The sequence below is a fragment of the Trichosporon asahii genome, assembly GCF_000293215.1.
Source record: "Trichosporon asahii var. asahii CBS 2479 unplaced genomic scaffold scaffold00006, whole genome shotgun sequence".
In the NCBI taxonomy this organism is placed as follows: Eukaryota; Fungi; Basidiomycota; class Tremellomycetes; order Trichosporonales; family Trichosporonaceae; genus Trichosporon; species Trichosporon asahii.
In genome coordinates this window covers 219,385-245,506 of record NW_014040918.1, presented here as the reverse complement: position 1 = coordinate 245,506, position 26,122 = coordinate 219,385, and the positions used below count along the sequence as shown (strand labels likewise).

Below are 26,122 nucleotides of genomic sequence, written 5' to 3'. Positions count from 1 at the left end.
TCATCCCCCAGAACCCCATATAGCCCCTTGCGTGGCTGCCAGTGCTGCAGTCAACAAGCTCGAAGGTGCTGCCCATGCAAGTGGGGCTGCCCCCATTTAAATGGGTAGACAGGGTTTCCAAAGAGTTTTACAACAATTGCACCTAGTCTAGGATGATCTAGTGTATGCATGCCGAGTAGACTTGAGATTGACCATAGCCTCGTAGTGGTCAAAGGCCAGGCCGACCACCTTGGTCCTTTATGCTTGTGACTCTACTGTCCAGACTCCCTACGAGCCAAGCGAGGGGGTTAGGGTTTAACCCCTCAGGGGGTTAGGGGGTTAGGGCGGTTTTCGGGGGCTATCCATACCAAAAACTATTTCAAATATAGACATGTCCAGGTGCATTCTTAGCGTCAAAATCAGGCGCATCGAATGGGCTTGGGATCTCAGACATAACTCAGGATTTCGTCAAGGGTCATGGTCCCCTCAAACTCGCCCTCGACTTCATGGTCAAGGCTCTCACTCATCGGAACACGTTCGGCGCGGGCCAGCCATCATCCCTCGTTGCATCCTTGTTCGTGTTCACGATTAACATCGAAGAAAGTGGCAATTAGGTCGCGAAGCAACAGTCACCTCGCTGTCTCTCGCATTCCACTTCTATTTGCACTACGGGATTGGAATTACGCCAGAACGGCTAGGCCGGACGGTCGTTAGAGATACAGCCTTGGCGTCGTTCCATAGCCGGAGCCATCGTACGGGATCGACTGCTCAACGAGAGCAATTGTGCACCCAGTGAAGCGGGGGCTATTTGCCGCGAACGAGAATCGCCGGCTGGTCCGCGAGACTTTGCCGTGATCGTAGCGAAGGCGCGTTTATCTCAACTCACTATCAGCCTTGGTTAGCTATCGCGCGGCCCGCCTCGGCGAGCGCAGATCGCTATGCAGCGTGATGTTACGTCGGTTCGCGCGAAGGTCTGATCAACCTCGCGCCAAGTTATTGAGAACGAGCCCAGCTCGGCCCAGCATTTGGCTCGCTCGGCATAGCATGTCGATTACGGACACCCACCATGCGAGTGAGAAGGTGTATGACAGACGTCCAGCGCAGCACGGCCTGATACAAATACATAAACCTAGTCCCACAGCCAGCTAATCAAACGGATCCAGCCCTTCGACGGCTTTTCTGGCTCGTCATTCAGAGGCTTGCGGTGAACATCCTCGAAGATTGTTTGCAGCGGAATCTGGCTAATCCGCACATACTTGGTGCGCTTCAAGACCTTCCACACGATCGTGATGAAGATGATGAGCCCGATATCGAGATACGCCGTGATGAACGTTGATGTGTCCCAGTTACCCTTTGTGAAGGTGGTGTACCCGTTCGTGAGCAGCAGAATGACGCAGAAGAAGAGGCCGAACGCCGACGCGTATGGCGTCCAACTGTTTGACCAGGGCATTTCGTGTCGACTGATCCCCGCGCGACGCATCGCCATGCGCAGGCGCAGGTGGTTGAGCAGAATGACGGACCACGAGATGAGGACACCACATCCGACGAGGTTGACGAACCAGTAGAAAACGTTGATCGCCTTGTCGCTGAGCGTCATGAAGGACAAGAACGAGAAGAGAATGTTAGTGCACACCGCGACCCACGGCACGCCCCAGCGGTTCGTCGTCAGGAAGATGCGCGGCGCCTGGCGCTTCACAGCGAGGCCAAACAGCACACGGCTACCCGAGAGCAAGGCCTGGTTACCCGACGACCACGCGCTCGTGATCACCACGGCATTAACGATGTGCGGGATCGCCTGAATGTTGGCCTTGGACGCGGCGATGACGAAGGGGCTCTGCGCAGCCGTGTCGGCGTATCCCTGGAGGCGCGGGTCGTCCGAGGCAACCAACATCCCCACGATCAGAACAGATAGGAGGTAAAAGATGGTTACCCGAGCAAAGACTCGCTTGACAGCGCGAGGGATAGCGACCCGGGGGTTCCTAGTCTCGGCTGCAGCCATTGCGACGGATTCCATACCGGAAAAAGAAAAGACAGCGGAGATGAGGGTGCTCCAAAAGCCGAGAAAACGGCCCCAGGCGCCGGTAGCAATGTTCTCGACGAATGGACCGGGGTGCTTCCAGTAGCGAAAGCCGACTCGCTCAACGCCGGGTACGCCGCCGAGGTTGGTGCAGAGTCCGAAGATGATGAGCCCGACGAACAGCAAGATCTTGAGGATCGCGCAGAAGAATTCAATCTCGCCAAAGACGCCAACGGGCGCGAGTGCCACGACTGCAGTCAGGAAGATGAAGACGAGACACCACGTGACCGGCGTCACATCGGTCCAGTAAGCAAACATGACGCAGATGGCGCTGATCTCGCCGGGGACCGAGAGCCAGTTGCCGTACACCATTGTCCATCCCATCGCAAAGCCGAGCGCGGGGTCGACAAAGATCTCGGCGTGTCGCACAAAACTGCCAGTGATCGGAAGCAGTGCCGAGGTTTCACCGACAGCAAACTGGACCGCGCACACGAGCGCGCCGATGATGAGGTAGCCGAGCAGAGCTCCGAGTGGGCCGCCTGTCGCGATTGCTCCTCCCAGGCCGAGGAAGAGGCCGGTGCCGATAGAGCCTGTGGTCAGCTTTAAACGCTTATCAATTCACCTGCAAGGGCCATCATGGAGATGTGCCGCTGGCGGAGACCACGCTTCAGTCCCTCCTCCTCCACCTGGGAGAGAACGATGGCATCGGCATCGGGGGCGCGCGTGTCGACCTTCTCGGGGTCGTCGTATGGGTGGATGCCCTTCTCGTTGGACATGGTGGGCGATGGAGAAACAAACACTGCATCGAGGTCCACATTTAAGACTTGGGTCCGCGGCTAGTTGGGCTCCAAGGCTGCAAGGATCGCTCCATCACACCATTCTGTGCGAGATCGCGCTTGCAAAATGCAAACCTTTTGAAAGGGTCCCGTCCGACTGCACCTAGGCTATTTCCGGCGGTCCACTCGTGCCTGACGGGGGCTCTAGGGCTTCCTCTCGCGCCATGCTCGTTACGCATCACCAGCGCCGAAAGCCATGTCCGGATAACGACGGTCGAGGAATGGGAGACGATTGGAGGACGTGGAGAAATGAAACGGCCAGGATTCGCAAGTCCCAGGCACGCGACCCGCGTACCTCCACAGCCGTGCTAACAAACACCTTATCTCTTCTCAACAACACTCTTTCCGTCACATTTTACCGAACTCCGGCTCTATGTTTGCGACGGATGCATAGCAGTACGTCTTTTCATCTGCTCAGCTGACACTAGTGCGCCCTGATGTGAGCAGCGCTGCTGCCGACAATGTCGAGCATGCGCTCCGCCTGACGAGCGTGTGGGAGGCGTTGGCTAGCGGGTGAGTACTGCGCTATGCAGAGCTAATGCCAGTCACTTTCCGAGCAACGCGCAGCTCGATCTGCTCCTCGAATGGATCGCCGCGAGCACGCCCCCGCCCAATGTGCCAGTCTCGAGTCTGAGTAGCGACACGGTGCACGCCCTCACGTGCCTGCGCTCGCTCGCCGACACGCTTCGCCTCGTGTTGCGCGAGAAGAATAGCGACGAGCTCCTGCAGGACACGCTCCGGTTGCTCTGGGCTGAGAGCCAGGGATCTGCAAGCGAAGAGGAGTGGGAGTGGGACTCGGATGACCCAGATGGCGAGGACCTGGACGCCGCCATCACCGGCACGGCATGGGCGTGGGGCCACCCCGATGGCGAGCTCGCCTCCGCCGGACTGCACCTGCGCCGGCTCGCAACCATCTTTGCGACGACGCCAGAAGTGCGCGAGGCGATAACTGGGCTCATCGGCGTTGCGCGCGACATGCTCCCGTCGGAGCTGCGACCCCCCCTTCCAGCTCCGAGCCCTGCGCTGGATAATCCACCGCCAGAACCGTACCACGTACCCGGAAGCTGGGGCCGAAGCTGGAGCGGCAGCCAGTCTGGGTCCGAGTTCGACGAATTCGAGGACGCGCGCTCCGAAGTGTCGCTCGACGAGGCATCGTCAGCGTTCCTCGCGCTCGTGCAGCGGGCAGTTGCGAGCCTACAGGCGCAGCCGGGGTATACCTCGAGCATGGCGTGGCTGCTCTCGCTGCTGGAGGCGTACGATGCGGAGCTCGTCGGAGTTGTTCAGGGGACGCCAGCGGCGACACCGACGCGCCGCATCTTGCGCAACTTTGCCCTGTTCAGCGATCGCTTCGCCTCTGGCCCAGCTACGCCGCTGCAGAGCGCGCTGATTGGACTTTACGCCGACGCGGGGCGTAGCCTCGGCCTCCGCCTACTCTGGCACGAGATTGATGCGTACATCCGCGCCGTTCTGCTCGAGCCGGGTTACGTTGAAACTGGCGTGTGCGTCGAGAGAGGCCGGGAGCTATATATTCGAGCTCGTCAGTGGCTCGACGACGCCCTCTACCGCATGCACTGGGCCGAGCTCGTGCGCGGCGTCAGCGGACTGCTCGGCTGGTCGGAGCCAGACCAAGAGGACACTCTGACAGTGCGCTTGAAGCAGAGCTGCAAAGACCTCGTTGCCAGCCTTGCCCTCGACGCTCGTGGTCTCATCGCATGGAAGCCAAAGCTGTGGGCTGACCTTGCCAACATGGCCATGCCGCACCTCCGCAACCTCGGGGCGCTCTGCATCCCGCGCGTCGAGTTCGTCTCGCCGAACATCGAGGTTGTCCTCGAGAACGTGGCTCTGGATTGGGACGACGTGTTGCCCTCCGTGCTCACGTGGGAGATGTACGACGCTGTGCGGTACTCGATCTATGGACCCGACGAGTTCACGAAGACACGCGTCCGCTTGAACGTCAGCGAGGTTCACGCCGATGTCCGCGACGCCCTCGGCTGCATCTGGTTCAAAGGGCTGGGGCTAAGCGACACAGGACTCGTCGACATTCTGCTCGCAAAGCGAGGGTTATCGGTCGAGGTCGATCTCGATATCAACCTGCGTCCTGGGGCAGAGCACGTCATTCGCCCCCTCCACACCAAGGTTACGATCAACGGACTGTCGATGCGCGTGGGCGAGTCCTCCCTGGGAATCGACTGGCTGTACCGCGTCTTGCTCCCCACGGCCGCAGTGCCGTGGTTAAGGCGCACGCTCGAGGAGAAGTGGACCGAGCTGCTGCGCGAGGCGCTGCTACGGCTCAACGACGAGCTCGTCATCCTCCGCGACCGCCTCGGCGAGAGTGTAGACTTGAGCCGCCTCCTTCAGGTGCTCACAGAGCGCTGGCGCGAGGTTCAAGACGAGTCGCCTCCGGTGAAGCCGGCCGTCTTCAAGATGTCTGCGCGGCTGGAAGACGCCGTCGTTGACACGACGCGATCAGTAGACGACAGCTGGGTGTATCGCCGCTTCCGTGCCGAGCAGGCCGCGCGCACGCAGGTCCGTGCTGATGCCCGCGTGCAGCTGGTGCCATGTGCTGCCGTGGGCCTGTTTGCAAGCGAACGCAAAGCCTGGGCGTCCCCGCTCTTCTCATAGAATACATGCATTACAAGGTTGTACATTAGTTCTCGCGGAGCTCGTCGGGGGTGTCGGGCTGGTGCTTGTAGTCGGCCTGGACAAACTCGGGAAGCTTGGAGATGTTCTCAAAGATGCTCTTGACAGTGGGGACCTTCTCAAGCGCCTGGGGGTAGAAGCGGAGGACGGTGTACATTTGGGGCGCGAGCGAAACGTCGGCGAGCGTCAGGCTGTCACCGTAGCAGTACTTGCCGTTCGTCGAGGTCTTGGAGACGAGGCGCTCGAGGGCCATGAGGAACTTGTCGCTCCACTTCTCGGCCCACTTGATCTTGTCGCCGCCAAAGTCGGTGACGGCGCCGAGGGTGGCCGAGTTGAGCATCGGGAAGAGGTCGCCAACGACCTGGTCGACAATGGAGCGGACTAGGGCGCGGTCCTTGGCGTTCTCGGGCAGGAGACGTCCGTACTTGCTCTGAGGTCCCCACTTCTCGTCGAGGTACTCCATGATGGCGATGCACTGGCCGAGGTTCCACTTGTCGCCCTGACCGGGCTGGACGACGAGCGTCGGCACCGTCTGGCTGCCGTTGAGCTTGGTGTACTCGTCCGACGACTGCTCCTGCTTCAGGAGATGGATGAACTTGACGTCGTAGGGGATGTGGTGCAGCGCCATCAGCGTGCGCACACGCGCCGACGCCGAGGAGCGGAAGTAGCTGTACAGCGTGTAGGTCTCGTCGGGCTTGGACATGGTGGATGAGCTATGGTGAGAAGCCAAGGTGACATGCATCCAATATACACGAATCTGTGACCTCGGTGCACCCGAGGGGCGGAAGTGGTTCCCAGATGCCAGGTCCGACGGGAAAACCAAGACATATTGGCGGGAAAACCACGTTATCTCGGCTACTTCAAGCCACCTGTTACACCCCGCGGTCTCCCACGAACCCCCACAGCGCCCCGCCCAGCCTCGACCCCCGCATGCCGCAACGCCATGGCACTCAGGCATGAAACAGGGCGCTCACCACCTCGTCACGCGTCCGGGCATGCCGGTGGGCACGTTCGGCATCTCGGCATCGCTCGGCACGTCCCGCAGATCGTCCTCGTGCGCGTGCTGGGCTGTGCCTGGCCAAAGGAGGTCTGTTGACTGGGTTCAGTGCAGCTCGTCGGGTTCCAGCTTGTAATTCAGTTTGCAGCGAGGAATGCATTGTTCCAGGCTTGCCCGAGCCGTGGCAAAAGTTGGTGTGAGCAAAGTTTGTTGCCCGATGGCTCCAAGAATTGTGAAGTTTCCATGGGCAGGTGGCAGTATCAATCAACTGTTTGATCGCCCGCTGCGTTCTCACGTGCTCTCACAGACTATCAGCGAACCTCAGACACCTAGACCGAAGAGAGTCGAAGCCTCAGCTTGGAATGGTTGCGCAGACGCCAGTAAGCCTTAAAAAGTCGGTCATCGGCGCGTTATACTGGTCCAGTTGCCCCATTGCGCCTATCTTTCGAATCCAATGCCAATACATAATCTTACAAGACGGGACTGAGTGATTGCTATGAGAACTTATTACTGCTATGTTTTTGAGGTGCCCAGAGGCAGCGAGAGGGCCGCATTTACGACCAGACGTCAGTGAGGAAGCGTTTGCGGTCCTTAAGGTTCTTGATCTCCTCGGCGCCCTCCATCTCGGCGCTGCCACCGCGGTACTCGGCGAGCATCTTGGCAAAGGTGTGCTCGACGGCCTTGGCCATGTTCTTGGCGTCACCGCAGATGTAGATGTAGGCACCCTGCTGCGTGATGGCGCGGACGAGGGCCTCGCGCTGGTCCCAGATGAGGTCCTGGACGTAGATCTTGGATCCGTCGGGCTTGCGGTCCGGACCGCGCGAGAGGGCAGTGTGCATGGAGAACTTGCCGTCGAGCTCCTTGGCGTACTCGGGCCACTCCTCCTTGTAGAGGAAGTCGCTGTCGTTGCGGCAGCCGTAGAAGAGCCACATGGGAGCCCAGTCCTTGAGAGCGTCGGGGCCACGCTTCTCGCGGCTCTGGCGGGCCTGCGCAACGCGCTCCTGAACAAAGCCACGGAAGGGGGCAACACCAGTGCCGGGGCCAATCATGATGACAGGGACATTGGTGCGCTGAGGAAGACGGAAGGTCGAGCGGCGAGTGTGCATGGGGATGCGGTAGACATTGTCCTTGGCGTGGACAGCGCGAGGGCCCTCAATGCGGTAAGTAGGGGTGGTCGTGGGCATGCCGTCGAGACGGATGGGGGTGACACCACCCGCGAGGCCACCGAGACGCGCCTGCTGAACGTTGAGGAGGAAGTTGGTGCCGGCACCGTAGATCCAGCGAGGGTTGTTGCCGTGCAGCTTGCTGTCCGGAGTCTGGTAGCGGAGAATGACGGCGGTAACGTGAATGGTGTCGGGGTGGAGCTTGGACGAGGACGAGATCGAGTAGAAGCGGGGCTTCTGGCGGGGAACCAGCGAAATGATGCGGTCAAAGGGAATGTCCCACTTGGTGGCCGTGGTCGAGACGTGCGGGTCGTCGCCGGCAGCGAGCTGAAGAGCCTCGCCGAGACGGACGCGGGCACCCTCAATCTCGCGGTGGTAGGCCTCCTTGTCATTGCCCCAGCGCTCCATGGTGGCGCGAGCTTCGGGCGTCGGAGCATACTTGGCAAGCATGGCAAGCGTCTGGCGGGAAGCAATGGCAGAGATCTCGAGGTAGTGGCGGAAGATGGACTCGTAGGTGGCAGGGCAGGGGAAGGGGACGGCGGCAAGCTGAGGGTCGAGCGCCTTGATCTCAATGGGGGTGTCGCGCTTGTCGTTGAGGCCAAGGACGGAGAGGAAACGCTCAACGGCCATGTCAGGGTTCGAAGGCCAGATGGCAACGTGGTCTCCGTGCTGATACGAAATGTTGGTGCCGCTGATGTCGAGCTCGAGGTGGACACAGTTGCGGTCGCCGTCGACGCCCTCCATGGCGAAGAGCTCGCGCGATGTGGCAACGGGAGCGGCGTACGGGTTCTTGGCGTCGTAGGATCCAGAGGGGGCACCACCGTGGGCGGCCTTGAGCGCCTGAGGCGAAAGCTCGCCGCGGTAGACCTTCTCATCGGGGTGGTCGGGGACCTCGGTCACAACGAAGTCGGCAATGTCGCCAGCCTCGCCCTCCTGGAGCTCGAGGCGGTCGGCGAGGGCGGCCCACATGCCGTCCTTCCAGTCGAGGTAGCCCATCTCGGTGCCAACAATCTCGTCGGCCTCGCCGCGCTCGCCAATGCGGCGGGCACCAAGCTCCTCGAGGCGCGCGTCAAGCTTGCGCGCGGCACCCTGGTACTTCTCGTAGGTAGTGTTGCCGAGGCCGAACATGACGTAGTTGAGGTTGTCGAGCGACTGACCGCCGTTGGAGAAGGTGACGTCGTCGTCAAAGAGGAAGTTCCACATCTCCTCGGCATTGTCGGTCGGCTCACCGTCGCCGTACAAGGCCATGACAAAGATGACGGCCTTGTCGCTAGGGACGCGGTCGAGCGTCGCGACCTCGTACTCCTCAGGGTCGCAGACGAGGGAGGTGACGCCGAATCTCGACTTGGCCTCCTTGGCGATGCGGAGAGCGTACTCGTTGGCGGTGCCGGTCTGGGATCCGAAGAAGACGGCGAGCTGCTTCTTGCCCTCGCGCATCTGGACCACAAAGTCGTCCTCGTTGTCGTCGTCGAGGACCTTGGGCTTGTGCGACTTGGTCGCGCTGCCGGCAGCCGTGGAGGAAGACTTGGCGTCGCCGCCCCCGATGAAGGGGAGGGACTCGCGTCGCCAGTAGAGGAAGATGAAAAGAAGGAGGAGGACTGCTGCTGTCTGGTTGTCCATGGTGGTTGAAGTCTGGAGAAAGAACAAGTGCATCGGCTCGCTGTTATGTAGTCTGACGATGCCGCCTGGGGAACCAGGTGCTCCGCATTGTCGTGTGAATGGTTTTGCCGTTTGGTGTGGTGAGAGCGTGAGGTGGTGTTCGCAGGGTGGTTGTGTATGGCTGACGGTGGGAGATCCGAGGATCGGCAAGAATGAATACCCACCCACCCACTCTCAGCTGACTTGGTAACTGACCCGACCCCGTCGCTAAACGTGGGGCGCCGGGGGTCCAAGGTTCGAGCTATTCGAAATCACCGCGTCCAGACCCTTTTGCTTTCCGTTCGACCGCGGACTCGTGCGTGCGTCAACGGACTTCATCTCTCACTAGCCGGACCTTGCACTGATCAGGAGATCGTATCGAATTGTCTCCAACCGAGGACATGACATCACTTTGACGCGTGCAACAGGCGGGACCATGGTACTCTGCAAGCGATGACTGCTCTCTCAACCGCGCACAAGCTCATACCTCTCACCGTGCGCGGATTTCCATGCGATTCCGTCTAGATCACAGCTCACATGACGGCGTTGCAAGCACCCGCCCTCGTCCCCGTCTGGGTGCTGGGTTACAGGCACTCCGGGGCCGGTGACGGACTCTACGTGGCGGGTTACACCCAGTAACTCTTTCGAGGCAACTGCCGGCTCACACCGGCACTTGAACAGCCTGCGGCATTGGCTCCTTTGCAGCCGGGGCCCTTGGGGAGCCGCCGTCGACTTGTGCGAGATGCCGCAGCAGCGAATGAGCATGGGTGCATGCGCGATGCCGAACGTGCCGAAGTCGATCGATCGGATAACTGGAATGCGTACCCCCACCAAGCCACCCTACGCGACCCCTTCTCGACCCTTGTGGCGCCCTGAGGGCCCAGCAAGCCCCGCCCACACCCCGTTCCAGCGACCCCACACTTGGTTTACCCGGCCACCAGATCCATCTTGCCCGCCGCAAGTCCGTGGACACGCGCGCACCAACACGTAGATAAACGGGGCATGCATGCTGTGCAGCGGGTTACTGATCAGATCCTTGGGTGGTATGCTTAAGATCGTCCGGCATGTCCGGCACTGGCTTTGGTGGTGAGATACGGGCGGAGCACTGGGCCGCCGAGAGCAGTACCCAAGTTGTGTCACCGCGTAGTCACCGCGCAGCCTCGCGGCGCCTGGTGACTGACACACGCCTTCTGCCAAGCGCTCGCGGACTGGTAGACAAGCGCCTCCAAGAGTGTATGAGGGGTGGCTGCCCACCAGGATGAGAGGCAGACTGCCAAGCCACGAGGGGGTGTGGGCCAATGGCAGAGAGCGTGCGAGGGCAGATATGGGCGAGCAGTTGTTCTGGACTGGGATCGAAGCATTGACTGGGAGAGCTCGGTCACTCGAGAGGGGGCGTGAGTGCTGCTCTGGCGTCGCTGTGCGACTCCTGCTTGTTCGTCTAGATGCGATTCTTCATACACGGGCCCTAACAATGCTATAGAATGGAAAACTTATGAGACTAGATTTTGAACCGAAGCCAGGGATGGGGCTGGCGCGGTTTAGTGTGATCGTCGCTCGCGGTCAGGGGGCGGAGGGGGGCACGCCCCGCGCCCGTATTAGGAAAGAGCCACGTGGGAAACCCCCACACCCCGGCCTCTGCTCTGATGCCTTGGCCCCCCACAAGCGCTCTCTGTTGTCCGAACATGGCCCGGAGATGTGCTCTCTCTCGCTCTCTCTCGCTCTCGCTGAGTCAAGTGACAACCCTTGCATTGCATCTTCTTTTCATCATCCCTAACCTCTCCTCACCCACTCCCAACCATGCCCGTCGATCCACAGGACAGGATACGCACAACAAAGGCCTGTGTTGCCTGCTCCATCCGCAAGATCAAGTGCGACGGCCAGAACCCCTGTGCCCACTGCATCCGCTTCTTCGGCTCAGAGTGCTTCTACACCACCGCGAAGAAGCGCGGGCCCCCGAAAGGCTCCCCCGCGCGGGGAGGCCACAAGAAGCGCGCTCTCAACCAGGCCGCAGCCGCCGCTGCCGCAGCCCAGAACGGCCAGAACGGCACGCCCAACGGCGACGACAAGAAGAAGGAGAATGGCAGCGGCAACGGGACGCCCGACGAAAAGCCTCCACCACCCGCGCTCCCGGCCCCGGAACCGCGCATTACGACGCCGCTCGTGCAGTCGACTACGCCCAGTCTCGACAACAATCTCTTGACCGACCTTGGCATGCTCTCGAACACGGCGTCGATGGAGTTTGTGCCTCCGCCAGACGTGTATCCGCGCGACGTGCCGAGCATTGCGTTCAAACCGCCGACACCGACAGGGAGCGTGGGTAGCGTCATGTCCGTGCCTGCGTCGACAATCGGTGGGCCATCAATCGCAGGCGACGTCGGTCTCACTTCCGAGGGGCTCGACGATCTGCTCCTCGTGTACGAAACGTTCATCCACCCCTGCTGGCCAATCGTCTACGTGCCCGCGCTACCGAATCTGCGCGTACTGCGCACCCAGTCGCCGCTGCTCTTCGACGCGATCCTCGCCATTTGCGCCGCTAATTCAGACCTCGTCCCGGGCCAGCCGTTCATGTCCCCCGGGAAGTCGCCTGGATCCGACAGGCCCTTTAGCACAATCTGCGAGACGCTCACCGAGAGCGTGCGGCAGCGTGTCATGTGCGCCATGATGAATGGCACGCCAGCGTCGCTCGAGCAGGTCCAGGCGCTAATCTACGTTGCACTCTCCGACCTCGGCAACGGCAAGAGCTCGCTCGCGTACCAAATGTCTGGCATTGCGTGCCGAATGGCCATTGACCTCGGCCTCAACACGCATTTCGCGGACCCCTCGGACAAGAACCGCACCAAGCAGGAGCGCATCCGCACAATCTGGGCGTGCTTTATTCTCGACAAGATTGTTGCCGCCGTGCAGCAGCGACCGCCGTCTCTGCACCGCATTGACATTGACGCTCCCCGCGTGAGCACAATGGAGCGCGAGGAGCTCGACCTCTGGCTGTCTGGCGGCGCGCAGGCGCTGTTGTCCGGCAGAGTGCCGACGCCATGGCGTGTCTCAAGTCGCACACGCTGAGCAGCTTCAACGCCTGGGCCGACGTCATGGCTCTCCTCGAGCAGATTCTCGACGAGGTCTACCGCCCGTCAACACGCAGGGCGCGCATGGATGGCGTTCACGTCGAGGGCTACGAGGACGCGGTGCGGGATATTGACGCGCAGCTGAAGCGCTGGCGCGCGAGCTTGCCGGAACACCTGCAGTGGCGTGACGAGGACGAGAACGCGCATGCCGACGTTGGACTGCACCTCCTCACCTGCCGCGGATGGTACGAGCTCTGTCTCGTCCTCCTGCACCGCCCGCAAGTCCCCTACCTCGAGTCTGCCGAAAGCCCCTCGGCACCCAACGACCCGTACCGCTCCGCTCTCGTTCAGCCGCCTTACAAGCTCCCGTCGGGCGTGGACGTGTCGCGCGCCGCGGCGACGCAAATGTGCAAGATTATGGAGAGCTACGAGCGCACCTTCCGCATCCGCAAGTTTGCGTCTTCCTGGGTCTACCTCGTCTTCCAGGCTGCCACTGTTCACGCCGGTCTCGCATCCGAGGGTGGCGTCGCGGAGACAGTCACGCGCGGTCACCCGCGGCAAGAATCGCACAGGCGTCTGGAACAGTGCATTCGCTGGCTCGACCAGATCAGCATGCAGTGGGTCAGCGCGAGTCGACACGTCGAGATTCTGCGCAAGCTCAACGCCGTCGGAAGCCGCACGCGCCCGCCAAGTCCCGCGCCAATGATTGGCGGCAACTACGACCTCGCCGAGCTCGGAGGCGAGATGCTCCCCAGCGGGGCGAGCACGAGTGCAACGACTGGTACGGGGCAGGAGACGCTCAACGACCTCGATCTCAACGCGTGGATGCTGCTCTGGGCCGGCATGCCAACAGCCGGAGACGACATCAACCTCTGGCAGCAGTGCTTCCCCGACATGCCCGCGTCATAGCACGCGAAGAGTTGGCAGCGCGAGTTGCACCTCGCCCAATCGCGTTTGCCTAGCAATGATGTGCATCCGTACCTCGTCGATCCCCCCCGAGCCGTCCCTTCGCCCGACTTTGTAGCCAACCTAGACCTAGTTTTCTGTATGTATTGACCCCCACTTTTGTTGCACACTCTTGTTTGTTGCCAACGTGCATGAACCATGCACCTCGTTGTCCTATTCCCGGCCTGGTATCATGCAGCGGACTGACCTCCGCGGGCTCCGTCTGTTTACGATCGCGGGCTGTGACATCATAGCCGTCGGTGCGCGTGCCTTGTCGGCTTAAGACTTCGGGTTCTCGACGAGTAGTAACAGCTGACCAACACTCTGCTTTCCGCGTCGCCTCGGTGACTGCCTGAATGTCTTGATTCACGTTGATTCATCCTGGCTCTGATTCAAGTTCCTGTCCCTCTGATGCCTTGTCGGTCTGTCCCTCTGTACCTACAGGCGTGCGACACTCGCAACCCGCACATCGCGGCTCGCCATGTCTCGCCCGTCTCGCTTGAACCGTGTGCCTCTCCTGTGGGTTCCTTCGTCTCGTCCGATCCGGCCTGTCCCTCTCTCGAGTTCACATGACCTGGGGTCGAGCTAACATCGGGGCGGGACAAGGCTGGCCCGTTGCCCAGACGTCAGGTGACGCCTGACGCCGTGATCGACGCGAGTGTGAGCCGCATCAACACCGAGGAGCTGATCACCTGTCCATTTCACAGGACGCGAATAAGCTTGTCGCTGTGTGCCCCGTGCTCACACACAGCTCTCGGCGTGGTCTCGGGAGGCGCGCGCGAACAGGCGACGTGGGCCCAAACTTATTTCCGCCGGATCGCTCGACAGCCGGTCAGGCTCTCCGTCGTCGGTCCCGGATGCATTCCGGCTAGCGACGGGCTAGCGGACCTGAGTGCGAGCGGTGGGGGGGGGAGCAGAGAGGGCTGGGATCAGAGCATGCGGTGCGCTGGGTGAGCCTGATGTGAGCATACCGCGATGTGTTCGAAATAATCCCCGGGCGTCGAATCATGTGCCCTGTGTCCGTCATACCGTTGTCACCCGGTTAGAACGCCGGTTCCCCCACTTCCTTGATTACTTGTGCCTGCCCACTGTGTCGTCCGAGTTTGTCACAGAATAGCAGCGTCAGTCAGAGAACGTCAGTAGTAAGGTTAGATTGCGTGAGTGCTGCTCTGGCGTCGCTGTGCGACTCCTGCTTGTTCGTCTAGATGCGATTCTTCATACACGGGCCCTAACAATGCTATAGAATGGAAAACTTATGAGACTAGATTTTGAACCGAAGCCAGGGATGGGGCTGGCGCGGTTTAGTGTGATCGTCGCTCGCTTAAGCGTTGACCTTGGACTTGATGGCCGAGGCGATCGAGATGTCGTTGCGCGACTTCTCGTCCTGGATCCACTGCTCAATGGCCTCGGGGTCACGGGGAACGAAGCGGACCTTGTAGGGGAAGGGAGTGGAGGAGAGACCGTAGGTGTTCTTGCAAGCGGTCTCGGGGTTGATGTCGTAGTCCTCAGAGCCGACCTCGAGCTTGAAGAAGTAGATGAGCTTGGCGAAACCGACGTACATCTCGCGGTTGGCAAGGTGGACACCAGCGCACATGCGGCGACCGGCACCGAAGGAGTAGTGGGCAAGAGCACCCTCCTTGTCCTTCTGCTCGAGGTGGCGCTCGGGGCGGAAGTTCTCAACGTCGCCGTAGCGGTCCTCGTCGTGGTGGACGGCCCAGGCGTTCAGGAAGACAGTGGTGCCAGAGGGAACGTGGACGCCCTTGTACTCCGAGTCGCCGAGGGTGGCGCGGGGGAGCGAGAGCTTGAGGACGGAGAAGTAGCGGGCAGCCTCGCGGTAGAGGGCGACAATGTACTCGCAGGTCTCCTCGGTCGAGTCGGGGGGGTTGCCGTTGGAGATCTTGTTCAGCTCAGTGTAGGCCTTCTCCCAGATCTCGGGGTGCTTGGCCATGAAGCCGAGCGACCAGATGAAGGTGTTGCCGAGGGTGTCGAGACCGGCCGAGACCATGGAAAGACAGATGGAAGAGAGCTCGAGGGGGGTGAGCTTCGCGTCGGGGTCCTTGAGAATGTTGCCGGTGATGCAGGGGGCGTCGGTGCCCTTGGCAATCTTCTCCTTGAGGTCATCGAGAAGGAGACCCATGTACTTATCACGGCGCTCCTTGATCTCCTGGGTGGTGTAGCCGCCCGAGGTCTTGCGGATGGTGGGGAGCTTGCGGAGGAGGGGGACGTAGTCGGACCACGAAGAGGTGGTGGAACGAATGTCAGAGACACCAGTCTCAATGTCGATGATCTCGGCAAGGAGGTCGTCACCGACCGAGTCGAGACGGCAGCCGTAGTTGACAGAGAGCGAGGTGTTGAGAGCGTAACGCGAGCAGTAGGCAGCGGGGTCGATCTCGAGGGCTCCACCCTTGCCGTTCACGTAGAGGTCCTCAACGAGGGCGAGGGCCTCGCGGTCAATGATGGGAAGGTACTCCTGGACGTAGGTCTTGTTGAGGGCAGTGGCAGCAGCCTTGCGCTTGCGCTTGCACGACTCGTCCCAAGGGGAGGTACCGATGGTGAAACCGGCCGAGGTGGAGAGGGTCGAGTGGTAGTTGTGGAACATGGGGCGCGAAATGTAGACACCACCCTGGTCGGAGAGGAGCTCCTTGGTGGCCTTGGCCGAGTTGATGATCATGATCTCGCGCTCGCCGAGGGTGACCTTGAAGACGTCGCCGTACTTCTTGCTCCACTTGTGCATGGTGAGAGCAGCGTCCTTGCCAAGCTGGGGCAGGTTACCGAAGATGGGGTAGGGCATGGGACCCGGGAGGTGAAGCTTGCCCTTGGCATAGCGGTAGTATTCGGAGATGAGGACGAAGACGACCGCGGCGGCCACGATGGCCGGGAGACCAAGCTTGTCGAACGAAAGGGCTTCTGAGCTCCAGCCAGCCATTGTGTGTATGTGTGAAAGGGGGAGGAAAAGTACTAAAGTAGTTTGTGTTGTCGGTGAAGAGAGAGAGGCAGCCAAGAGAGGAGATGGGCTGAGAAGTTGTTGGGATGGAGAAGTCGGAAGGCGAGGATGGGGGTGTGTTATATAGGTCTCTTGGATGGGAACTTGGGGGAGCAATCAGATGCGTTGCATTACCCTCCAGAGGTTGAGTACGGGCGGTTAAAGCATTGAGCAGTCAACGTCAGAGGTGGGTCAGCTGAATGTTCGGTCTCTCGGTCGTGCGTGCGCGGACTCTGTCGCCTGCTGGGAACAAACCAAAGGAATATGGGCACTACCATCCGTCACTCACCACGAGGGGCGCAAGGGCTCGATTGCGCCCTCCTCTGTGCGCCCCTGCGCCCTGTCTCAATCCCCTGAGCGTGCCGAACTCGGCATGGTTCTTAATCGAGGGCCCCGGTTCGCGTGGCGGGGGCTAATCCAGGAACCGTGCCTGGGCGCTGCGGGGAACACTGGCAGAACCACTTCCCCCCCAACGACCCCCCACATCGGATCTTCCCCTCTTGCTTTTCCCGCATGCCCCGTCTCCGCGCTCTCCATGCCCAGCCGGGAGAACCATTTGGCTCGAACTTAGACGCCGGACTTGGGCTCGCACTACATTGCATTCCGAGTGATGACTTCACCACCCAGCTGACCTACCTTCACCGAGCACAGAGCTTATAAGAACCGCGCGGCCAGCTTCCCACACTCATCCCACATCACTCATCCACAATGGTCAAGGAGCAGAACGGCAAGAGCAACCCCGACAACCTCAAGTACAACTGTGAGTGACATGCAAGTCGGGCAACGCTGACTTCAGGCGGTTTCGGCAACCACTTCGAGTCCGAGGCCATCCCCGGCACTCTTCCCAAGCTCGGCTTCAACCCCCAGCTTGCGACCCACAAGCTCTACACCGAGTGCATCTCTGGTACCGCGTTCACCGCCCCGCGCCACAAGAACCAGCGCTCGTGGGTCTACCGCCTGCGCCCATCGGTGCAGCACCAGCCCTTCTCGGCCTACACTGGCTCGCAGCGCGTCGTCTCGAGCTTCCACGCCCACTCCCCCGACATTGAGCCTACTCCTCAGCAGCTCCGATGGGACCCGCTCACCTTCCCCGGTGCTGAGGGCGTCGACTTTGTTGACGGCATTACCACCCTCGGTGGTGCCGGTGACACGCAGATGAAGGACGGTCTCGGTATCCACTTCTACGCCTTTGGCCGCAACATGGGCAAGAAGTCGTTCTACAACTCTGACGGAGACTTCCTCTTCGTTCCCGTCCAGGGCGAGCTCCTCATCACCACCGAGTTTGGCAAGCTCCACGTCCCTCCTCTCCACATTGCCGTCGTCCAGCGTGGTCTCAAGTTCACCGTCGACCAGGTCAACACGACCGGCGTCGCCCGTGGCTTCATCTGCGAGATCTACAAGGGACACTTTGAGCTGCCCGAGCTCGGCCCTATCGGCTCCAACGGTCTCGCCAACGCCAAGGACTTTGAGACGCCGTGCGCCCAGTACGACGACAGCGCCGAGGAGGAGGACTGGACGATTGTCAACAAGTTCCTCGGCAAGTTCTTCAAGTACGAGCAGAAGCACTCGCCGTACGACGTCGTCGCCTTCTCGGGCACCTACGTCCCGTACCGCTACGACCTGAAGAAGTTCAACGCCATGGGCACAGTCACGTACGACCACCCCGACCCGTCCATCTACACTGTCCTGACCTGCCCGTCCGACACGCCGGGTACTGCCGTCGCTGACTTTGTCGTGTTCGCGCCGCGCTGGCTCGTTGCCGAGAACACGTTCCGACCCCCCTGGTTCCACCGCAACGTCATGAGCGAGTTCATGGGCAACATCTGCGGCGAGTACGACGCCAAGGCCGAGGGCTTCCTCCCCGGCGGTGCTTCGCTGCACAACATGAACACTGCGCACGGACCTGACACGGAGACGTTCAAGAAGGCGTCGACCGCCGAGCTCAAGCCCCACAAGGTTGGTGAGGGCTCCATGGCCTTCATGTTCGAGTCGGCGTACCAGGTCGCGACGACCAAGTGGGCCATTGTCGAGAGCGGCAAGCTCCAGCAGGACTACTGGAAGGCCTGGCAGGGCCTGGACCGCATCTCGGACCTCCCGCACGACGCCCAGCAGCAGTACAAGTAAAACAGAGCTATCCATTGTTTGTAATTTAATCTTATCATATGCAGCGGTTTTCATTAGTAATCTGATTAGCATTGGACACCGACGGGGAAACCAAGATGAGATACCAAGAACGAGTTGACCGAGGCTCGTGCCTGCCCACTCGTCAGATGATTGACCATGACGCTGCGGGCAAAGATCTCGCTTAACCATTCTGACCCTTGTGATGTGCAAATTGCACAGTGCAGTGGGAACGTGAGAGCAACTGAATCGTGCCTCGGTTCCTGTTACAGATATCAGCTGACTCCCGATGTCGGCGGCTCGGTTCTTAGTGTCACGGGGCTGATAACCTTCCCAAATGTGATCCGAAATCGGTAAACGCGGTCAGTGGGGACGGGATGTGCAGCGGGGTCTGGTCCGAGTGTTAGAGTTCCTTGCAACGTGTGCTCCGTTCCGCTGTGAAGCTCATGGAATCCGAGAGAATTATGATACATGCACTACTGCTAACCGGGAATCTATGCCTTACTGGCCGAACTGCTTGAGGGGAGGGAGGACAGTGCCCTCGCACTCGCCAAAGTTGACGGCAGCGTCGCCGTTCTTTACGAGCGCCGAGATGCGGACCGAGTCACCGTCACGGAGCCAGGTCATGTCCTCGCGCTTGCCGAGCTTGAAGGGCTGCTTGCCCATGCGCGAGCGCTCGAGGAGGGATCCGAGACCCTCGTCGTTGGGCGCCGAGAGCGTACCAGAGCCCATGAGGTCGGAGGGTCGGATACCGCATCCAGTGCACGAGTGGTGGGCGATCATCTGGGCAAAGGTGTAGTAGGTGTGCTGCATCGACGACACCGAGACGCGGTCGTACTCGCCGCCCTCGGGCTTGATGTCAATGTTGAGCGGGACGGCGTAGTTGTAGCCCTCGGGGTCCTGGAGGTAGGGGAGGAGCTCGGGGTCATGGTCGTACTGGGGCGCGCGGAACGGCTCGAGCGCAACGGGCTGGACGATCCAGGGCGAGATGGTCGTGCAGAAGTTCTTGGACAGGAAGGGGCCGAGGGGAACGTACTCCCAGGTCTGGATGTCACGGGCCGACCAGTCGTTGAGGAGGACGAGACCGAAGATGTGCTTGCGGGCCTCGGCGGGGGAGAGGCGCTCGCCGAGCTTGGAAGCAGAGCCGCCGTAGATGAAGCCAGTCTCGAGCTCATAGTCGAGGCGACGGCAGGGAGCAAAGATGGGCTGCTTGTCTCCGGGCTTCTCGAGAATCTGGCCAACGGGGCGGTGGAAGGGAGTGCCCGAGATGACGACGGACGAGGCGCGGCCGTGGTAGGCAACGGGAAGGTGCTTCCAGTTGGGCTGCATGGCATTGTCGGGGCCACGGATGAGGCAGCCACAGTTGAAGGCGTGCTCGTACGAAGCGTAGAAGTCGGTGTAGTCACCAATGCGGATGGGGAGGTGCATCTTGGCGCTGGCGCGGTCGACGAGGAGCTTGTTCAGGTCCGAGGCGTCCTTGAGGGGCGAGTCAACGCCGAGGATCTTCTGGAGGTAGGCGCGGAACTTGGCCCAGTCCTGGGGCTCGCGGGCGACAAAGGCGTCGAGGTTACCGCCCTGGAAAACCTCGGCGGGGACGGGCGAGTCCTTGAAGTGGGACGAGCGCGAGAGCGCATCGAGGTCGAGAATCTTGTCGCCGACAGCGACACCGGGGCGCGTCTTGTCGTCCGAGCCGGTCGAGAACACACCGTAGGGCAGGTTGTTCAGACCCCAGCCCTCAGCGGGGTCGAGCTTGACGAAGGACTGCGGGATAGAGACGGTCATGTTGCTTGCTTGATGGGAGTGAGTAGCGACAGACACTGGTGACTAGCTCTTATAAAGGTCCAGAAATGATGGGCAACCGGGTGACATCACTGGGTAAACCAATCTTGGTATCCCCGGGAAAACCAAGAAATCACCGATCTCCCGTATCAGCCACGATCCTGATAACATACGGGCGCGGGCAACAATGGCAGAAGCATTCCCCTCGTTGCGTACCTGCATTCCAGACCCTTCTGGTTCCCCAGTGGTGGGGAGTGGAGTTCCGTGGAGGTCGTGGGATCCGTGGAGGCATCGAGTGCCGCGCCCGCGGGCGGTTCAACCAGGCACATTTCTAAACATCTACATCTCTCTAGTACATCTCACTCATGCTCGTCGTGCTCGCGTTCAGGTTGGCACTCGAGTTCATCCTGCTGACGGGGTCCTGCGGGTCCATGATCGACTCCTGCGCCATAATCGCAATCGATTGTGCCTGAAGCTCTGGGTCGACGAGCTGCGGCGACGGCGAGTGCAGCAGGGAGACGGGAATGTCGTTGCTCAGCCCCGTCAGCGCCTCGTAGAAGAGGGCATTGCCGAGCTCGTCGCCAGCATCCGCCGACAAGCGAACAGGCACGCCGAGGGCGCCGATCGTGACCATTGCGCGGCGCAGGGGAGCGCGGGCCTTGACCTCTTCGGGGCCGTTGACGCCAGGGTTGTGCGCAACCTCTTCGAGCGTAAGGTGGTCTGTATCGCCGCGACCAGCGAGCACGACAACGTCGGCGTGCAGGCGTGCAGTCTCGGAGAGAACGGCGTTGACGGCATCCTTGCGCGTGACATCGAGCTGGTACGCATCCAGACCCATATTCTTGATCATGTCGACGGCGCGGCGCGCGATTGGGAAATCGCTCACGAGCGGTTGGCCCTTGCGTCCCTCGAATGCGATAACAACAACCTGGCGCCTGTGCAGCGGCCGCGGGTCGTGGGGGACGGCGTCCGAGGCATCCGTCTCATAGTTGTGACGCTTCGAGTCCTCGGCGCCAAAGGCCTGATCGACGCGGTCCTGGTGCCTGGCACCGTAGACCTCGGCCATGACATCCTCCTTGGATGCGAGCTCGTCGGGAGGGACGTCGGTCTTGAAGTGGAAGAGGTGGTCGACCTTTTGCTTGATGCCCATGGTGGATGGAGTGTTGTTGACTGGTTTCGATCGTGGTGGAAGGTGTTAGCTCGGTTACGTCACGGGGTTGCATTGGTTCTGGTTGGCTGTCGCTTGTGACCAGTCTCGTTGACGAGATCATCGTGAATAGTCGATCCGCAAGGACATGCTGATCGCGGTGCTCGCCGCTGGAATCGCCGGGGAACAAACGGATCATGCATGAGAGGCTTGTCATGATGATAGGATAAGATCTCGTGGGGGACTCCGCGGCCGTGGCTTGCCGGGTAACGTGGCCCTTAGCCGACGGACATCTCGGCCCCGTCCCCGGATCCTGCCCTCCTTTATAAGCTCGAGCTGTCACTTTCTTCCTCTCACCACACTTCGACAACCATGGCCCAGCGTATCCAGACCATTGCGAACCACCTCAAGGGCGAGCCCAAGAGCGCCCGCGAGCGCATCATGGAGAAGCACGACGACGACAGTGAGTGAGCCGCCACGTCAAGGCTAACGGCAGTCGTCATCACTTGCGCCAAGCGCACTCCCCTCTGCAAGGCCCGCAAGGGAGGCTTCAAGGACATGTCGTCGTCCGACCTCCTTGTCGCCACCCTCAAGGCGGCCAAGGACTCGATCGGCGTCGACCCCAGCATGGTCGACGACATTTGCATCGGCACCGTCCTGACCCCGGGCGCGCCCTACGCCGGTCGCGCGGCCGCCCTCACCGCAGGCTTCCCGGACACGACGCCCGTCGAGATCATCAACCGCTTCTGCTCGTCTGGCCTCATGGCCGTCGGCACGATCGCCAACCAGATCCGCAATGGCGAGATTGAGATTGGCCTTGCTGTCGGATTCGAGGACATGACCAACAACCCCGACGAGGGCGCGGTTGGCCTGACCGAGGAGACGAAGCAGCACCCCGTCGCCAAGGACTGCGTCATGCCCATGGGCTGGACGTCGGAGAACGTTGCCGGCGACTTCAACATTTCGCGCGAGAAGATGGACAAGTGGGCCGCGCAGAGCCACAACCGTGCCGAGGCCGCGCAAAAGTCGGGCGTGTTCGAGGCCGAGATTGTCCCGATCCCCACGCCCAACGGCGTTGTCAGCAAGGACGATGGTATCCGCTACGGCACGACGCCCGAGGGCCTCGCCAAGATCAAGGGTGCCTTCAAGCAGTGGCCGCCCTCGCAGACGACGGGCGGCAACGCGTCGCAGATCACCGACGGCGGCGCCTTTGTCCTCCTCACCACCCGCCGCAGGGCTAAGGAGCTCGGTCTCCCCATTCTCGCCAAGCACGTGCTCAACGTCACTGCTGGCCTCGCCCCGCGCATCATGGGCATCGGCCCCTCGGTTGCCATTCCTAAACTCCTCGAGACGGCCCACCTCAAGCCCGAGGACGTCGACCTTTACGAGATCAACGAGGCCTTCTCCTCCATGATGGTCTACTGTGTCGAGAAGCTCAACCTCGACCCGGCCAAGGTCAATGTCAACGGTGGCGCCGTCGCCCTCGGCCACCCCCTCGGCACGACTGGCGCGCGCCAGATCGCCACCGGCTTCAACGCCATCAAGCGCACCGGCGGCAAGATCCTCGTCACCTCCATGTGCATCGGCTTGGGCATGGGCGCCGCCGGCCTCTTCGTCAACGAGCAGTAAAACAAAGCATAGTCATTGCATGTATGTTATTAGGTTTTAGCAGAATATGGTCAGCAGACAGTCAACGTTGCCCTGTGCCTCGCGACTTTGCACATCGCTGTGCCTCTCAGCTCCTGGTGTGCATGCTTTCCGTGACCAAGATCCGTACACTAACCTCCGCTAAGATAACGGCGGTGGCGTCGACAAAGTAGCCGAGCGGCTGGGCTCGGGTAGCGGAAATCAGTCCGCCGCCGGCCCCGGCCCGGACAGTTCTAGCGACTTCGTTGCTCAGTGCCTGCAGACTGTAATACACAACAGAGAAATGCATACAATGGTATCTACTTCCAGACTGGATGTCAGCGCTGTCAGGCTTGGTAACTCACGGTCAACGACGACACGTCCGTTCAGCGTGCCGTTCTTCATGCAGTCATACGTCTCCTGGATGGCCGAGAAGGGCTTGACGGTAACCTTCGGGACGACCTTTCCGCGGGCGACAACGTCGAGCGCGTCAATGACGTCGCCGCGGTTACCGACAAAGCAGCCGCGCACAGTGTGCATGCCGAGAACGGCGTTGCGGCAGTCGACGGGAACGTGCGATCCGGTGGGCGGGAGGCCGACAATCATGGCGCTGCCAGTCGGGCGGAGGTAGTGCGTGCCGGTGAGGTACGAGCTGGGCTCGTTGGAGCAGAGGATGGAGGCCTGGACACCGAGGCCGTCGGCAACCTTCTTTACCTGCTGCACAAAGTCGGCGTCCTTGTAGTTGACAAAGGCATCGGCGCCAATCTCCCTACAGAACGCCTGCTTGCGCTCATTGTCAATGGCAACGACGCGCATGCCGAGGTACTTGGCGTACTGGACGGCGAGAGAGCCGAGACCGCCTCCGGCTCCAGCAACAGCAACCCAGTCACCGGCGTGCGCCGTCGAGTCCTTGAGCGCGCGCCAGACCGTGACACCTGCGCAGAGAATGGGCGCAGCGAGCTCGAGCGGCATGTCGGGGATCGGCGTGAGCTGGCTCGTCCAAGCCAGCGAGTACTGCTGGAATGTGCCATTGACGGAGCGGCCAGTGTACTTGGCCTGCGGGCAGACCATCTCAATGCCGTGCAGACAGGCGGGACACTCATTGCAGGTGTGCGCGACAAACTTGATGCCAACAGTCTGCCCGAGCTTGAGCGTCGTCGTCGGGTCGTTCATGGCGATGATCGTGCCGACACCCTCGTCGCCGGCAATGAGGGGGCGGGGCACGCGACCCTTGCCCTCGTCCCAGTGGTCGGACGCCTGGTGCCAGCTGCTTCCACACACACCAGAGTAGAGGAGCTTGACGAGCGCCTCGCCCGGCTTGAGCTCGCTGGGCTGCGTGACGGGGACCGTCTCAATGACGGTGCCAGCGGCAGCAGAGTGGGAGACGGCCGCCTTCTGCTCCTTCGGGATGGGCTCGTCGGCAACGACGAGGTATGGCGAAACGACGTTCGAGGAGGCAGTCATTGTGGATTGGGGGAGTGGGAAGACGAGACATGCACCGAGATGCTCTGTAGTAGTCACCTGCCTGGCTGCCCGACGTCGGTGGCCGGTGGAGGTGGAGGCCATGGTTCTGCCGGTGGGTGACCATTGGTTTACCCCGCATAGCGCGTCACCCAAACGCCCGTGGCGCAGGGCTCCGCACTCGGCACAGCACCGGCATGCAGGCATGCACGGTGGGCACGCGCGCGCGCGTCAGAGCGGGCGACGCAGTGCGTGTAATGGGGAATGTTGCGGTGACTGCCTGGTGACACGACTGACGGAATGTGGAGGTGGCACATCACATCGCTGATGGGCAGCTGATCTCATCAGTAAGCCATGTTTCGTAGGGCATTCGCGTCAACGGCCGTGCCGCCGAACGGCGGTATATCGTTGCGGCGACTTGCTATAATCTTATCAGTCCACCGGCTCTGGCTCTGGTACGTGGTGCGGAGCAGCTGGCACTTGTCGCTCTTAAGAACAAGCCGACTTCCTGTGTTGACGTTTGACTGGCAACGGCCACCTGGGCAACGCTTGAGCGTAGGGGACTGCATCGTCCAGTAACGTTCGGTGTTGAGACTATGAAGCCCACTTGCTGACCGATAACGCATCTGATAGCCATACGGCCACTCGGGGGCTGTGGGTTGCCGGTGGCTCTGATCCCGTAGTCGGCCTAACTGTTTCGGCAGTGTTGTTGCTCTGGGTCCCTGGGATTGTAATTCAAGGCCAAGGCAACCGTTGTGCTCCCCTTCTTGATACTAAGATTGATGCTGTTCAAATGCCTGACAAGTCTCTCGACTCGCTGGGCACATGCAATTATGGCAGGTGCCACTCTTATCAAGTTGCCCTACTTCGATTCTCATTTTGCGCAGCGAGGCGAACTATCAAATGCCATTAAGCGATCACAGATCTATCAATGAGTGCTAGTTTGCAGTCCGATGCGAATGCAATCTTTCCGTATCAGCAAGGGCTGCTTGGAGAGCGACATGGCGATGTCATGTTTGCCCTTTGAGCTACCTCAAAGCTATTGAGATGCCAAAGTCGTTAACGAGGAGCTTCCCAGTCGGTTAGGCTCAGACGGGGATTGTCCTTAGGGGTTTAGAGCTGGAACCCGCCAGCATAGTAGAGTTGAAGAAGCGGAGCAGCCATTCGTGACTCAGGAAGAAGCGTGGGCGATCGAAAACCTCCAAGCGTGGCTGGACTCACGCGGCAGTCCGATCGATGCGTTCATGCGCCATGCAAAAGCTCGTAGTCCGCTGAAGCGCCCCGTGAGTTAACTAGAAGCTTCTACACTGTTAGGGATGCGTCAGAATATGGCAGACCGCCTGTTGAGGGCATGGTGCGATGCGGCCTGTGGTGAGGCGGCAGTTCCCCGTCGTTATCGACGAGCACTCTGACACCAAATGCCGCACGACCGATGTCTAGCCTGCGGTTCGCTCACTTCAGTCGTATAGTTGCACCCCAAGTGTTATTCTTAACAATCTGAGACCCGACCTGACACTAGTTCGTACTGAGTCTTCTGCTGCTTAATGGCGGGTGGGTGAAGAGGTCAACGTTTGGCGGCGTTATATGTCTCCGCACAAGTATAGACTATCGATTGGCCAACACTTGACGACACAACTGACAACGCCTTGTCTAGCGGGCAACCTATCTTCCAAGCAGCTGTCGACAGGTAGTCACCATCGCATTCATGGCTGACATCATCCAGGACGA

At 60.7% G+C, this 26,122-nt stretch overlaps 11 protein-coding genes across 11 annotated transcripts; 4 read left to right on the top strand and 7 right to left on the bottom strand.

Moving 5' to 3' along the window:
• Positions 1–1,108: 1,108 nt before the first annotated feature.
• On the bottom strand, positions 1,109–2,772 carry A1Q1_06341 (amino acid permease; the record flags this gene model as incomplete). The annotated part of the gene is made up of 2 exons (XM_014327945.1): positions 1,109–2,586; positions 2,658–2,772. The coding sequence occupies 2 exons, from the start codon at positions 2,770–2,772 to the stop codon at positions 1,109–1,111; spliced, it is 1,593 nt and encodes a 530-aa protein (XP_014183420.1).
• Positions 2,773–2,996: 224 nt separating this feature from the next.
• On the top strand, positions 2,997–5,454 carry A1Q1_06340 (uncharacterized protein; the record flags this gene model as incomplete). The annotated part of the gene is made up of 3 exons (XM_014327944.1): positions 2,997–3,207; positions 3,261–3,345; positions 3,390–5,454. 3 exons carry the CDS (start codon positions 2,997–2,999, stop codon positions 5,452–5,454), a joined length of 2,361 nt encoding a protein of 786 aa, XP_014183419.1.
• A 25-nt stretch (positions 5,455–5,479) lies between these two features.
• A1Q1_06339 (uncharacterized protein) lies at positions 5,480–6,175 on the bottom strand (the record flags this gene model as incomplete). The annotated part of the gene is made up of 1 exon (XM_014327943.1): positions 5,480–6,175. One exon carries the CDS (start codon positions 6,173–6,175, stop codon positions 5,480–5,482), a length of 696 nt encoding a protein of 231 aa, XP_014183418.1.
• Positions 6,176–7,023: 848 nt separating this feature from the next.
• A1Q1_06338 (NADPH--cytochrome reductase) lies at positions 7,024–9,252 on the bottom strand (the record flags this gene model as incomplete). The annotated part of the gene is made up of 1 exon (XM_014327942.1): positions 7,024–9,252. The coding sequence occupies one exon, from the start codon at positions 9,250–9,252 to the stop codon at positions 7,024–7,026; it is 2,229 nt and encodes a 742-aa protein (XP_014183417.1).
• Positions 9,253–11,067: 1,815 nt separating this feature from the next.
• On the top strand, positions 11,068–13,241 carry A1Q1_06337 (uncharacterized protein; the record flags this gene model as incomplete). Its single annotated transcript, XM_014327941.1, has 2 exons — positions 11,068–12,219; positions 12,291–13,241. 2 exons carry the CDS (start codon positions 11,068–11,070, stop codon positions 13,239–13,241), a joined length of 2,103 nt encoding a protein of 700 aa, XP_014183416.1.
• Positions 13,242–14,598: 1,357 nt separating this feature from the next.
• On the bottom strand, positions 14,599–16,203 carry A1Q1_06336 (uncharacterized protein; the record flags this gene model as incomplete). The annotated part of the gene is made up of 1 exon (XM_014327940.1): positions 14,599–16,203. The coding sequence occupies one exon, from the start codon at positions 16,201–16,203 to the stop codon at positions 14,599–14,601; it is 1,605 nt and encodes a 534-aa protein (XP_014183415.1).
• A 765-nt stretch (positions 16,204–16,968) lies between these two features.
• Positions 16,969–18,384, top strand: A1Q1_06335 (uncharacterized protein; the record flags this gene model as incomplete). The annotated part of the gene is made up of 3 exons (XM_014327939.1): positions 16,969–17,020; positions 17,128–17,204; positions 17,269–18,384. The coding sequence occupies 3 exons, from the start codon at positions 16,969–16,971 to the stop codon at positions 18,382–18,384; spliced, it is 1,245 nt and encodes a 414-aa protein (XP_014183414.1).
• A 498-nt stretch (positions 18,385–18,882) lies between these two features.
• A1Q1_06334 (uncharacterized protein) lies at positions 18,883–20,163 on the bottom strand (the record flags this gene model as incomplete). The annotated part of the gene is made up of 1 exon (XM_014327938.1): positions 18,883–20,163. One exon carries the CDS (start codon positions 20,161–20,163, stop codon positions 18,883–18,885), a length of 1,281 nt encoding a protein of 426 aa, XP_014183413.1.
• Positions 20,164–20,509: 346 nt separating this feature from the next.
• A1Q1_06333 (uncharacterized protein) lies at positions 20,510–21,310 on the bottom strand (the record flags this gene model as incomplete). The annotated part of the gene is made up of 1 exon (XM_014327937.1): positions 20,510–21,310. One exon carries the CDS (start codon positions 21,308–21,310, stop codon positions 20,510–20,512), a length of 801 nt encoding a protein of 266 aa, XP_014183412.1.
• Positions 21,311–21,679: 369 nt separating this feature from the next.
• On the top strand, positions 21,680–22,936 carry A1Q1_06332 (uncharacterized protein; the record flags this gene model as incomplete). The annotated part of the gene is made up of 2 exons (XM_014327936.1): positions 21,680–21,770; positions 21,855–22,936. The coding sequence occupies 2 exons, from the start codon at positions 21,680–21,682 to the stop codon at positions 22,934–22,936; spliced, it is 1,173 nt and encodes a 390-aa protein (XP_014183411.1).
• Positions 22,937–23,203: 267 nt separating this feature from the next.
• Positions 23,204–24,499, bottom strand: A1Q1_06331 (mannitol-1-phosphate dehydrogenase MPDH1; the record flags this gene model as incomplete). The annotated part of the gene is made up of 2 exons (XM_014327935.1): positions 23,204–23,217; positions 23,299–24,499. The coding sequence occupies 2 exons, from the start codon at positions 24,497–24,499 to the stop codon at positions 23,204–23,206; spliced, it is 1,215 nt and encodes a 404-aa protein (XP_014183410.1).
• Between the last annotated feature and the right edge of the window lie 1,623 nt (positions 24,500–26,122).